At 33.3% G+C, this 12,146-nt stretch overlaps 1 protein-coding gene across 1 annotated transcript; it reads right to left on the bottom strand.

Annotated features, from left to right (window-relative positions):
* Window positions 1–7,152: 7,152 nt before the first annotated feature.
* LOC133795659 (uncharacterized) lies at window positions 7,153–10,436 on the bottom strand. The gene is made up of 2 exons (XM_062233113.1): window positions 9,830–10,436; window positions 7,153–9,698 (listed from the first exon to the last, which is right to left on the bottom strand). Exons 1-2 carry the CDS (start codon window positions 10,434–10,436, stop codon window positions 7,153–7,155), a joined length of 3,153 nt encoding a protein of 1,050 aa, XP_062089097.1.
* Window positions 10,437–12,146: the final 1,710 nt, after the last annotated feature.

Here is a 12,146-nt window from a genome sequence, read left to right as displayed (position 1 = left end):
AAACAAAATGAGACAATATATGCTTAATAAGGAAGCATATTATTGACCAAAAAACACACAAAAGGAAAGAGGGTTTCCGAAAATTGAAATAAAGGAAACCAAATATTTCTAAACAAATCCGAACAATATAATAAAGGAAAAACATCTATTTTTCGAAAATTATAATAAAAAGAAAACAAATATTTCCGAAAATTATAATAAATGGAAAACAAATATTTCCGAAAATTATAATAAAAGGAAACAATTAAATCAACCAATTTCTCTTTTAAGAAAAAAAGATATTTCTATAAAAATGCCAATTATAGGATTTACACAACTCAATGACCAACAATACAAGTAAATGTAGAAAAGAGAGAAAGAAGAAAATTATAAGAACTAAAACTCTAAAACAAAGGATACCCATAAATATGTAAATGGAAATAGAAGAAGAGGATTACAAACTCAATACAATAATAATACAAGAAGAACAATTGAATGAAAAGATTAATGGAAAACACAAACTCACACTCAACCAAAGTGTAGAGTAGTGGGGATCACCAACTTGAACAAGGTTCAAAATCTTTGTCCAAAAGCTTATTTCCCCTTATTCTCTCTTTAGGAAATAGCTCTTTGGAATTATCAAGCCTCTATGGTGTATTTTTCAGCCAAGTGCTTTGTGGATGAAAAATGGTGTGTCTTACAAGTGAGCATTAGGCTCCTATTTATAGAGTTTTGAGACACCCTTTGAATTTCAAATTCCACCAACCACATGGTTGTTACCAATGATTAATTGGATGTTTTATGGAATTAAAATAGAGATTTAGGAGTTACTTGGCTGTTGGAAACGTTCAAAATTGGATAAAAACTGAATTTGTATGAAGTTGTCAGCCACTAGGGCCGCGACGCTTGTTTCAAGCGTCGCGGCCCTTGGTCATTTTCAGCAACTAATTTTTTTAGTTTTTTTCCAAAACATTCCAATTTATACTCACTTGATTTTGTAACTTCCATACACAATATGGGAGTTAAAATCACATATCTATCAGCCATTTCTCATATGGCTTTATGAAATCCAATCTCAAATGTGTAACATATAATATACACATTATTGGGTAATATTTGAGAGTTACAAATTTGTAACTCCAAAATATGTCACATTTAGGCACACACATGTGTCCAATTTTTGTGACTCTCAATAATATGTTACAAGATGTGACAAATCACATTTGTGTGACAAATCACATTTTGTTACATTATTTAATCTAATATTATATTATACGAAATAATATAACATTCCCCCACTACATTAAATAATCACTTTTGTAGTACTTATTTAATCAATCAAACATTATATTAAAATATATATTCCCCCACTTGATTAAATAATCACTCTCTATAGAAACCTTTGCATTGGTGCATAAAGTAAAATGTCTTTCGACTTGAATTTTACCTTAGTGTAATTATCACAAAGTTCGTTGAAATTTTGGTTGTCGAAGCATTGAACCACTATCCCTTGATAACAAACTGGTGATAACACACATACCTTTGCTATGTTCACTTGAGACATCAATGTCTCGCTTTTGCACTGTTAATGGCCATGTGCACATTCCATTCATAAACTTTTCTTGAGAATGACTCCCAATTCTCACGAGGGGCAGCACCACCCTTAGGTCTATATAGGTAGAACTCTTACAGTATTTTGTTACCCTAAAATACTTGTCTTTTCAAGACTGAGTTCTATTAAAAAACCTTTCGGTTTTAACCCTCATTTTGGTAACACACTAGTACTCATATCTCAGATGGGACAAAATTTGAGTACTAGTATCTATTCACTTGATTGACTTATTATTACCTATTGAACCTAATACTAGTTTGGTTACTAGTATTAAGATAGGTTACCATCAACCGTGAATCTCTTTAGGGAGTCTAAGTCCCATCTCTTGAGATGTAAAATTGATTCCATTTGAATCATTTCTTTTCTCATGTATGCATACTTAGACACTCTCATTATTTTATTCAAACTTTGTTGCTAGCCATAGTTTGATTAAAATAGTTACCCCTTTAAAGTAGTGATTTTGACCACAGTCAACACCCCTACTATTTTATAGTTTAATATCCAAGATAAACATTTGAATATTAATTCTAGAAATATCTTTGTTTTTAAAATTCTCCTTTATGTTTTAAATTAATTCCTTCTTTAATCAAAATATTACAAACAGTAACTTTAGACACCAAGCATGTCTAGATTTATCCATTCTATACACATATAGCCAATGTGAATTAAAATGTGGAATTCCAAATGACCTATTTGATAGGATGAACAAATTAATCAATTGATTAACAACAAAATAAATTGATTAACTTTGGAGCATCACCCCCACATTTCTCACATAGTGATAATAAAATATCACTTTAAAATAGAAATCTCTTCATTTCTAATAAGTCATTTATCATCCAAGATAAATCTAGACATATGATTCTCAAAGTTCATCGTGAGTCATTAAGCTTCATGATAAACACTCAATAGATCAAGATAAAAAACCTCAATGTTTATCTTGATTCATTTACTTGCTAAAGCAAGGCACACTTATTTGAAAGTAATTTTCACTTGGTTGCTTTATTTTATATATTTCACAAAATAAAATGTGAACACAAGTGTAATGTGAGAATTTCTCAAACAAATAATCACATTATGAAATAATAGGTCTACACACTTACCTATTATTTTAACAAGTTCATTTTGAAACTTTGTTTATGTCTCACACAAATGTCTCATAGCAAAATAAAGAATTATTATAGAATAATACTTTAATTTTATTGATAGATTTTAAGAGTACAAGCTTTATTACAATAATTTTTTTTTAACAAGGCACATAAACATGGTAATCATGCTAGGATCTCTCCTTCCTTTTCTATAGCATTTACCTCATTCTCATGTGGGTCATTTCGGTACCTACATACTCTAGCATAGTGCCCGGGTTTTCCACAAACAAAACAATGACCTCTCACGTCTTTCAATTGTCCATGATCTTTCTTTGGACCTAAAGGGTTCCCACTACCCTTTTTGTTGCTGTTGTTGCCCTTTGGATGCTTGTGTGAAACCGCATTGGCCTTGGAAGTCTCATCTTTAGACTCATTCACACCCTTGTCTCTTATTCTCGATTCCTCTTCAATTCTAATATGTTTTTGGATCTCTTCCAAAGTGTAATCCTCATTCTTATGGAGGATTCTTTTCCCATAGCTCCTCCAAGTTGGTGGTAATTTTGCCACTATTGCACCAACTTGGAAGGCCTCGGGAAGCTCAATCTTGAGAACTTTAAACTTGTTCACAATCACTTGTAACTCATGAATTTGAGGTAAAAGAGCTTTCCCATCAATGAAAGAAAATTCAAAATATTGAGAAATTAAGAACTTTCTTATACCTTCTTCCTCAGCCTTGTACTTACTCTCCAAGGCATCCCAAATCTCCTTCGCAGATTTGGTATTGGTATAGAGGTCATATAGCCTATCGGATAGGGCATTAAGGATATGACCCCTACAAAGAAGGTTGTCCTCTTCTCTCTTCCTTCTTTTCTCCACCTCCTCGGGAGTGTCTTTGTCAGATGGCTCAGCTAGAGGTACCAAGGATGACTCAAGGATGTAGGCTATCTTGAGTGTTGTCAAAAGGAATTTCACCTTATCTTGCCACCTAGTAAAATTGGATCCATCAAACCTATCCAACCTCACTAGGTCTTGGTTCATGATCTTGATGGTCTCCCCTTCCATTAAAACAAAGAGGAATAATCTTTTGATTGTTAGAGAATATATTTTATTGCTCAATGGAAAAGTGGAAAAACAAAAAATACAACTCTATGCAAAGAATACAATGGACAAGATGATAGGTAAATAGGTTTACAACTCAATGACCAACAATACAAGTTGTTATCCTCATTTCCTGACGTGGGCCCGTGGCGGCGGTCTGGGCCCATGGACTGGGCGTTCGAATGTGGGCCCGGCCCAAGCCTGCTTGGTACAGGAATGTCCAAGGGACACGGCCCTAGTGCGATCTTGGGCCCAAACGGTGTCCGGGATGGCGATCCAGGACAGTTGTTCGGGAGACGTACAGAGCTCAGGATCGCGTTGAAGTATACGTAAATAGGACCCGGACACTGGTAAACGGTCCGGGCCTGCAGTAAACGAAGAGGGACAAAGGTAAACGAACCCGGATTAGGTCGTCCCCGGTTGGTAAGGAAAAGCGTCCGTGACCCTGAAGCTGCCCCACTCCGCGTGGGGGTTGTCCCTACTTTTCACTTGCGGAAAAGGCCACCTCAGGATTGCACGCCGTTGTTTCAAATCTGCACTGCCAAGTACTCTAACTGATCTTGTCCCCTGAATCTGCCTCGTAACTAGAAGTGCCCAGACCAAAAGCACCGTTTTGTCGGGCGAAATATAGTTCTTGGGCCACCCAATTGGACCTTAATTAGTCTTGAATCTATGTATGTTTTATCTTTTATATTGGGCTTCCACCAGAGAAGCCAAGAGTATCCATATCTCTGATGGGCCCGGGTAGTGCTCGGCCCAGACCCAGTGTTCCCATGAGCCTATAAATACAGGCAATAGAACACTGGGAAAAGGACCTCTCTTCGACTTGTATAAAAATACTATGTCCAAGCATAGAGAGAACTCCATTGTAAAAGACTTTCCAAGCTCTAATACAACTGACTCGTGGACTAAGGCTTATTAACGCCCCCAACCACGTAAAAATCCTGTGTTAATCTTCTACTTTCCATATCATTATTCTTAGCTAATGTCCATTAGTGTGGTTTCCGAAAATCTCGGTAAACACAAGTAAATGTAGAAAAGAGAGAAAGAAGAGAATTATTAGAACTAAAACTCTAAAACAAAGGATACCAATAAATATGTAAATGGAAATAGAAGAAGAGGATTACAAACTCAATACAATAATAATACAAGAAGAACAACTGAATGAAAAGATCAATGGAAAACACAAACTCACACTCAACCAAAGTGTAGAGTAGTGGGGATCACCAACTTGAACAAGGTTCAAAACCTTTGTCCAAAAGCTTATTTCCCCCCTATTCTCTAAGCACTAATGGATCTCTTTAGGAAATAGCTCTCTGGAATTATCAAGCATCTATGGTGTATTTTTCAGCCAAATGCTTTGTGGATGAAAAATGGTGTCTTACAAGTGAGCATTAGGCTCCTATTTATAGAGTTTTGAGACACCCTTTGAATTTCAAATTCCACCAACCCCATGGCTGTTACCAATGATTAATTGGATATTTTATGGAATTAAAATAAAGATTTGGGAGTTACTTGGCTGTTGGAAACGTTCAAAATTAGATCAAAACCGAATTTGTATGAAGTTTTCAACCACTAGGGTTGCGGTGCTTGTTTCAAGCGCCGCGGCCCTTGGTCATTTTCAACAACAAATTTTTTTAGTTTTTTTCCAAAACATTCCAATTTATTCCCACTTGATTTTGTAACTTCCATACACAATATGGGACTTAAAATCACATCTCTATCAGCCATTTCTCATATAACTTTATGAAATCCAATCTCAAATGTGTAACATATAATATACACATTATTGGGTAATATTTGGGAGTTACAAATTTGTAACTCCAAAATATGTCACATTTAGGCACACACATGTGTCCAATTTTATGACTCTCAATAATATGTTACAAGGTGTGACAAATCACATTTTGTCACATTATTTAATATAATATTATATTATATGAAATAATATAATAGTTTTCCATTTGTATAAGTTAAATTTAATATATATATGTATAAATAATTACTGATTTTATCCAATAAAAAATTAAACATTTGATTAATTCATAAATTTTTTATTCTAACTAAATGAATTGAGTCATTAACAAATGTTAATAGATAAAACATAATTTCCAAATATATATAAAATGTTTTTTTAGGAAGTATTATTATGAGTGAATATTATAAATATTTTAGAGTTTAAACATCTAATTTGGATGAATATATAAGACAACTTTGTTAAAAAAAAAATCTATACACAATGTTTTGGTTTAAATTATATATATATGGAAGACTTTTCAACGATTACTACTTGTAGATGGGTACTAATAATTATGATGGTGTAGCAACATAGTGACTTAGTATAACAAGTCACCAACAGATAAATATATTTTTTCTACATTAATTTCAAATTTAGTTTTTTTTTGCCATAATTAATGATGTTTCCAACTAATGAGAAACACTAGCTATATTTAGAAACTAGGGAACGATACCGCGCATGCGCGGTGTTCATATAACTCAATATTATATATTTTGAGATCTTTGTAACGATGTGAGTATTTTTATTTTTGTAATTTTTAAATATTTACATTAAATGAGTATTTTTTAAAATAAATTTTTTAATGTGTCTTTAAAAACAATAATGAATATCATATTTATAGAATAAGTAAAATACACAATGTAAATTTTATAGTACAGGTAATGAAAACAGAATGTTGGTTTGATGCATTAGAAACAAAAATAGGAAAAGAATAAAATTGAAAGTATTGAAAGACACGCAACCTGAAAAGAAAATATATGATAAACATTTGTTAATGATATAATTGAGCTATGTAAAATTGTTAAAAAAATGAGTATTATCTTGAACAAATATAAAAGTTATACCTTATTGGGTAAAAATTCGAAGCCAAGACATAAAAGACTGGACCACCATATTGAAGATGGGATATTTTATTATCTATTGAATAAGTAAAATACAAATGAAAATCATTATTTTAGTATGAGGTAGCAACAATAAGTTTATTAAATTTTAAATAAAATGTAAGAATGTGATACTTTGAATTTATGGGTTGATTATGTAATATTTTGGAATACTTCGTTGTAGACAATATTTTTTATGAAGGTTTTGTCTTCCACCTCATCGTCAGCATTTAGTATGGTCAATCCTTCTCTTGTTGTGACCCGAGAGATAGCGACATATAATTGACCATGAGTGAATACTTGCTTAGGGAGATATAAGCCGACATGTTTAAGAGATTGTCCTTGACTTTTATTGATTGTCATCGCAAAACATGGGGCTAAAGGAAGTTGTCGTCTATTGAGCTTGAATGGCCACCTTGATTCATTGGGAGACATGATAATTCTTGGAATCGTTACGTTCTGACCAATATTTGTTCCTCAAATGATGTCACCTCTAATTGACCATTTACCAAGACGGGTGACTATCAACCTTGTGCCATTGCATAGACCTTCTGTTTGATTCAAATTTCTAAGTAGCATTACAGGAACACCTTCCTTAAGTCGTATGTCATGATTTGGGATGCCATTAAATTTCAAGCTATGCAAAAATTCAGGTGGATACAGAAGGTCTTCATCATTTGTGTTTACACTTGCTTTGCATATATTGTCAGAGCTAAAATAAGTTCTCCCTTCTCCTTGTATAATATTCATAATCGTCTCATTTAACTCATGAACCATTTCATTTTTTGGCGTTAATATAGCTCTTTCTTTCAAATATGCTGGATCATTGTACTTATGCAAAAGTGAAGGGTAAATAGCTTCCACTATAGATTTCATTGGATCTTCAGATGGTTTTTTGCATATATCAGAAGGAATTTTAATTAATTCTCTATCAATGTCATCATATAATGTACCATCTCCAACCTGCAACAACCATTTGTCAAAAGAAGCTATTTTAGCAGCCTCGGAGCTACTGACACTTCCATTATAGAACCTCATATTTTGGTTGAGCTGATATACTTTAAAAAATGACCACAAGTAGGATGAATTAAGAGAAGAATAAAAAATGTCAGCTCTTGTACCCTTTGGGACAACTGGCAATATTTGACGGAAATCACCACCACATACCACTGTAAGTCCTCCAAAAGGTTTGGTAGTACTATTTTCATACCTTGTTTTTAAAATATCTCTTAAAGTCTTATCTAAAGCTTCAAAGCATAACTTATTTGCCATAGGTGCCTCATCCCAAATGATCAAGGAGGTTTTCATAAGAAGTGCAGCTAATTGGGTCCCGTGTCGAATTTCGCAAGTTGACTCTTCTGTTACATCCAAGGGAATACGAAACCGTGAATGAGCTGTCCTACCATTAGGCAATAATAAAGCTGCTATACCTGAAGTTGCAACTGGTAATACTATTTTTGTTTGTGACCTGAGCTTTGCAATAATTGTATTCCATAGAAATGTTTTACTAGTACCACCATGTCCATTGATAAAAAATAAATTACCTTCTTCATTCTCCACAGAATGTATTATTGCTTCATAAGCTGACTTCTGGCAAGGATTTAGAGCAGCAAATGATTTTGCATGCAATATTTCTAATTGATCTTTGTCATAGTCAAGCTCTTCATTGACCAATCTATTACCCGAGTCTCTCATCAAAGAAGAATTAGGTAGGGGCATTCCATCTACATCTTTTAGACTTTTTCCCATCTTCAACATTATACCTTCAATTTCGAACAATGTGTATGCTTCCACTTGTTGTTCAGTTAGTTGAAGGTCCTTCATTCTGAATCTCTTCCTTTGTAATGAAACCATGTCTTCTGACAATGCAGTATAATTAGATTTCCAAAGTTGTGATGCATCAGAAACCTGACAATGAATGAGTATCATGACAAATAGATGCCTTAATTCATTTCCGGTTGCCCAAATTGAAGCTTCAGTCAAGCAATCGATCCACTCTTTATCATCGTCTAATAATCCCAAAGCATAGCATGCAGCTTTAAAAGTAGGATATGTCACTCCATTTACTGTTCTAATGCTTTCGAACAAAGTACTTCCTTTGACAAAGTTGAGCATCATTCTCATGTAGAAGCGTTCTCCAGTTGAAGGATGTGCAAAGTAAATTCTTCCAATTGCTATGCCATTTTTTCTCCTCGTCCATGTTTTGTCTTTTGAATTCCAAACCCAACGTGTAGGAAAATCAGAATAAGTTAGGTCACGCGCATCCTCATAATTCTTATTTGTCTCTAACCATTCAGTGAACTTTTTTTTCTCTATTCCAGGTCGGCAGAGCACATTTTCGGTGCAATTATTTTCTTCAAATACTACTGTATGCTCTCCAGGCAAATGGAATGGTAATCTTTCGATGGCTGGCTGTCTGTAATGTATGTCAAATTGGAAGATTCTCCAGCAAGCTTCAGTTGCTGATATATATCTACAGTCAAGATATGTTTTGATCTCATCTATTTCTTCGGTAGTGTCAATAGATTCCATTGTTGTTGTTGTTCTATCAGACCCTTTATGAACATACTTAAATAGATATTTGATTGATCTTGAGTAATTGCAAACCTCAACATTAATATGTGCATCATATTTAACAATAAAATTCCTATTATAAGGGACCACATATCGATTATCTAAGAAGACATTTTTCTTTTCAACATGGATACCTGTATTTCGCCTTTTGTAAACTGGAAAGCCATCGGCATCAACAATCGTTTGGTCTTTGAATTTTTTTGGGAAATATTTTGTGCACTTTCCTTGCATCATACACGGAGAGTTAGGATTGAGCTTGCCACATGGTCCATGAATCATAAATTTGTTGACTGCATTGTAACCATCAGGATCGATATTTACGTCTGGGATTTCTGCACTTATTATTTCATCAATATGATTTGCTGATGGATTTTTCATTGTTTGGTGTAAGAAAAGCAGTATATGTGCATGGGGCAAGCCTCTCTTTTGGAACTCAATTGTGTAAAGACCTGTGAAAACATGAAGTAAAACTTAGTTTTGAAACAATTTGACACAAGTTGTGAATGTATTATTGTTGCCCACATTTTTCATCAACAAATAAAATAAATTTATTGTGGATATGAATATGAAGATGACTTACATGCGATTATTTTTCCAAATGGTTTTCCTTTTTTGAGATCCTGCATTAGTTGGAATAACTTTATCTCAAAAACTCTGCATATGATATCCACTTGATTGTCATCATCTTTTTTCCCAATTAAATGCAGCATATTATTTATTTCTGGCCACTTTGGGTTGCAAGTGAAAGTAAGAAACAAATCAGGATATCCTGCCCATTTACAAATGGCCATTGCATCTTGGTAATTTTGTACTCTATATCGTGGTCCCCCAGTGTGTGATGAAGGCAAGATAATTGATTTTCCGACTTTTAAACAATCTGAATCACCTCGATGAACAACATCCATTAGGCCAGAGTAAAGGTCAGATCTGAGTTTTTTTTTATTATTTCGTATCCAACAGAATCTTTCTTCTTCAATTTCCATGTAAGAATCAACTATATATTGTTGTAGTAGTCTACCAGCTCGGAGAAGAGTGTGCCCCTCATTTAATCTTTGCTGCAACCTGAAGCAATAATGTTGCCTCATTGTCAACTTTTGCCTCTTAAAAGGGGTCTGATTTAAGTCTCTTAAGGGTATATCAATTCTATATCCATCTTCACCATAAGGGTGTATCAATGGATATGTCATAGACATGAAACTTGGATGCAAATCAGTGATCCTCTGGAGTCCATTAGTTCGATGCTCTACAATAATGTCGCGTTGGTAGTTTGCCACTAAAATCACCAATTATTAAGCCTGCTACTTCAGAAACTGTTGGCATATTGTACTGACGACCATCTGTAGTCCTGCGACTTAGGAGTCTTAAACGAAATGTAGATCCAGGTTGCTCTTTGAATCTATCCCTCGCCATTCGAAAAGATTTTACCAAACTATTATGTTGATCCAACATTTCAGATAATTCTTGGACAATTTCATGTTCTATTTCTAGCTTCCTCCCCTGATTTGATAGTGTGTCGATTCTATTTCCAATCTCATTTTCAGTATCATATATATATAACTGAGCAAATTGTGGTTTTTTCCCAACATCTGGCAATAATGAACCAATATGGTGATAATTTTGACCGCTCATTCGAAATACATAAGGACCTTTAGATTTGTTGATCGACGTATCAACTCGGCCTCCCATTGATGTGAAAGCAAACATGGAGTTATAAGCCCTTATATTTCTTCGAAACTTCAAGCTCTTTTGTCCAGATTCTGTTCCGAGGAGATATTTGAGTAAATGAGGTGTTTCTTTCATTAATGGTATTTGCACACGTCCTTCCATACAACAAAAAGAGAATTTGGGATGTGAAGCATTTTGAGTTTTTTTAGTCCGTTCCTCATACCATAAAATAGCACCACAATATTGACATGTGTATGTAAGGGGTCCAAAATTCCATGTTGTTGTGTGATGAGCTATCAATTGAAAAAAAAAATGATAAAGATATAGTATGCAAATTTTTGAAGAGAATACAACAATAAAAATATAAAATTACCTTGTTTCCCCTCTAATTGTATGCTATGAAGTCCATGGATACTAACTTCTTTGTGTATCTCTTTGTCAATTGTATCATATGCATCCTCGTTATTATAGTGACATACTCTCTTTACTTGTCCATGTTTTTCTGTGTATTTTTTTTTGGGAAAATTACATTCCCTACGGTAATTGAAAAAAAAATTTGATTTATACAGTAATGTAAATTAATTACTAAAATACGGTGATTACTATATCTTCCCTAGACTAAAATACCATCATAATAAGACTGAGGTCATGGTATACACTCATTTGCCAACAACCAAAAAATTTGCTGACACACATCCATTAGTCTAACTAATCCATTGACTTGGGTCAGAGGAACTATCTTCTCTCAGCCCAGGAGAGGTTGGGGTTTTCTCTAATATCAACTATTTTCTACTTTTTTATTTTATTGTCTTAGTATCGTACATAAAATTTCTAATTAAATATGTCATTTTTCACTTTTTTTTTCACTCCATTAATATTACTTTTTATATTTAATTTGTTTACAGTCCTATTTTTATTTAAATTGATATAAATGATGTTTCAATTTTATTATATATATATATTCATAAATTTTTGTAACATATATTAATAGTAGTAGAAGAGATAGTGATAAAAAATATTATATTGTTTTGAAAATCATAGCTAGTCAAATCTACACTCAATGTTAAACTAAAATCTTAATCTAGTCAAAATTTAAGCTTTGTTGTAAAAATATATTTTAAAGTTAAAAAAAATAATTTTGTAAATTTTTATAACAATCATGTTAAATAAATTTATAAATATTTATGTAAATATTAGTTACAAAAATAAACTTTTTGATTGTGAAATTAGTT

This window comes from Humulus lupulus, chromosome 8, assembly GCF_963169125.1.
Source record: "Humulus lupulus chromosome 8, drHumLupu1.1, whole genome shotgun sequence".
Classification (NCBI taxonomy): Eukaryota; Viridiplantae; Streptophyta; class Magnoliopsida; order Rosales; family Cannabaceae; genus Humulus; species Humulus lupulus.
The sequence above is the reverse complement of the archived record's forward strand: the minus strand, read 5'-3'. Positions and strand labels throughout refer to the sequence as shown.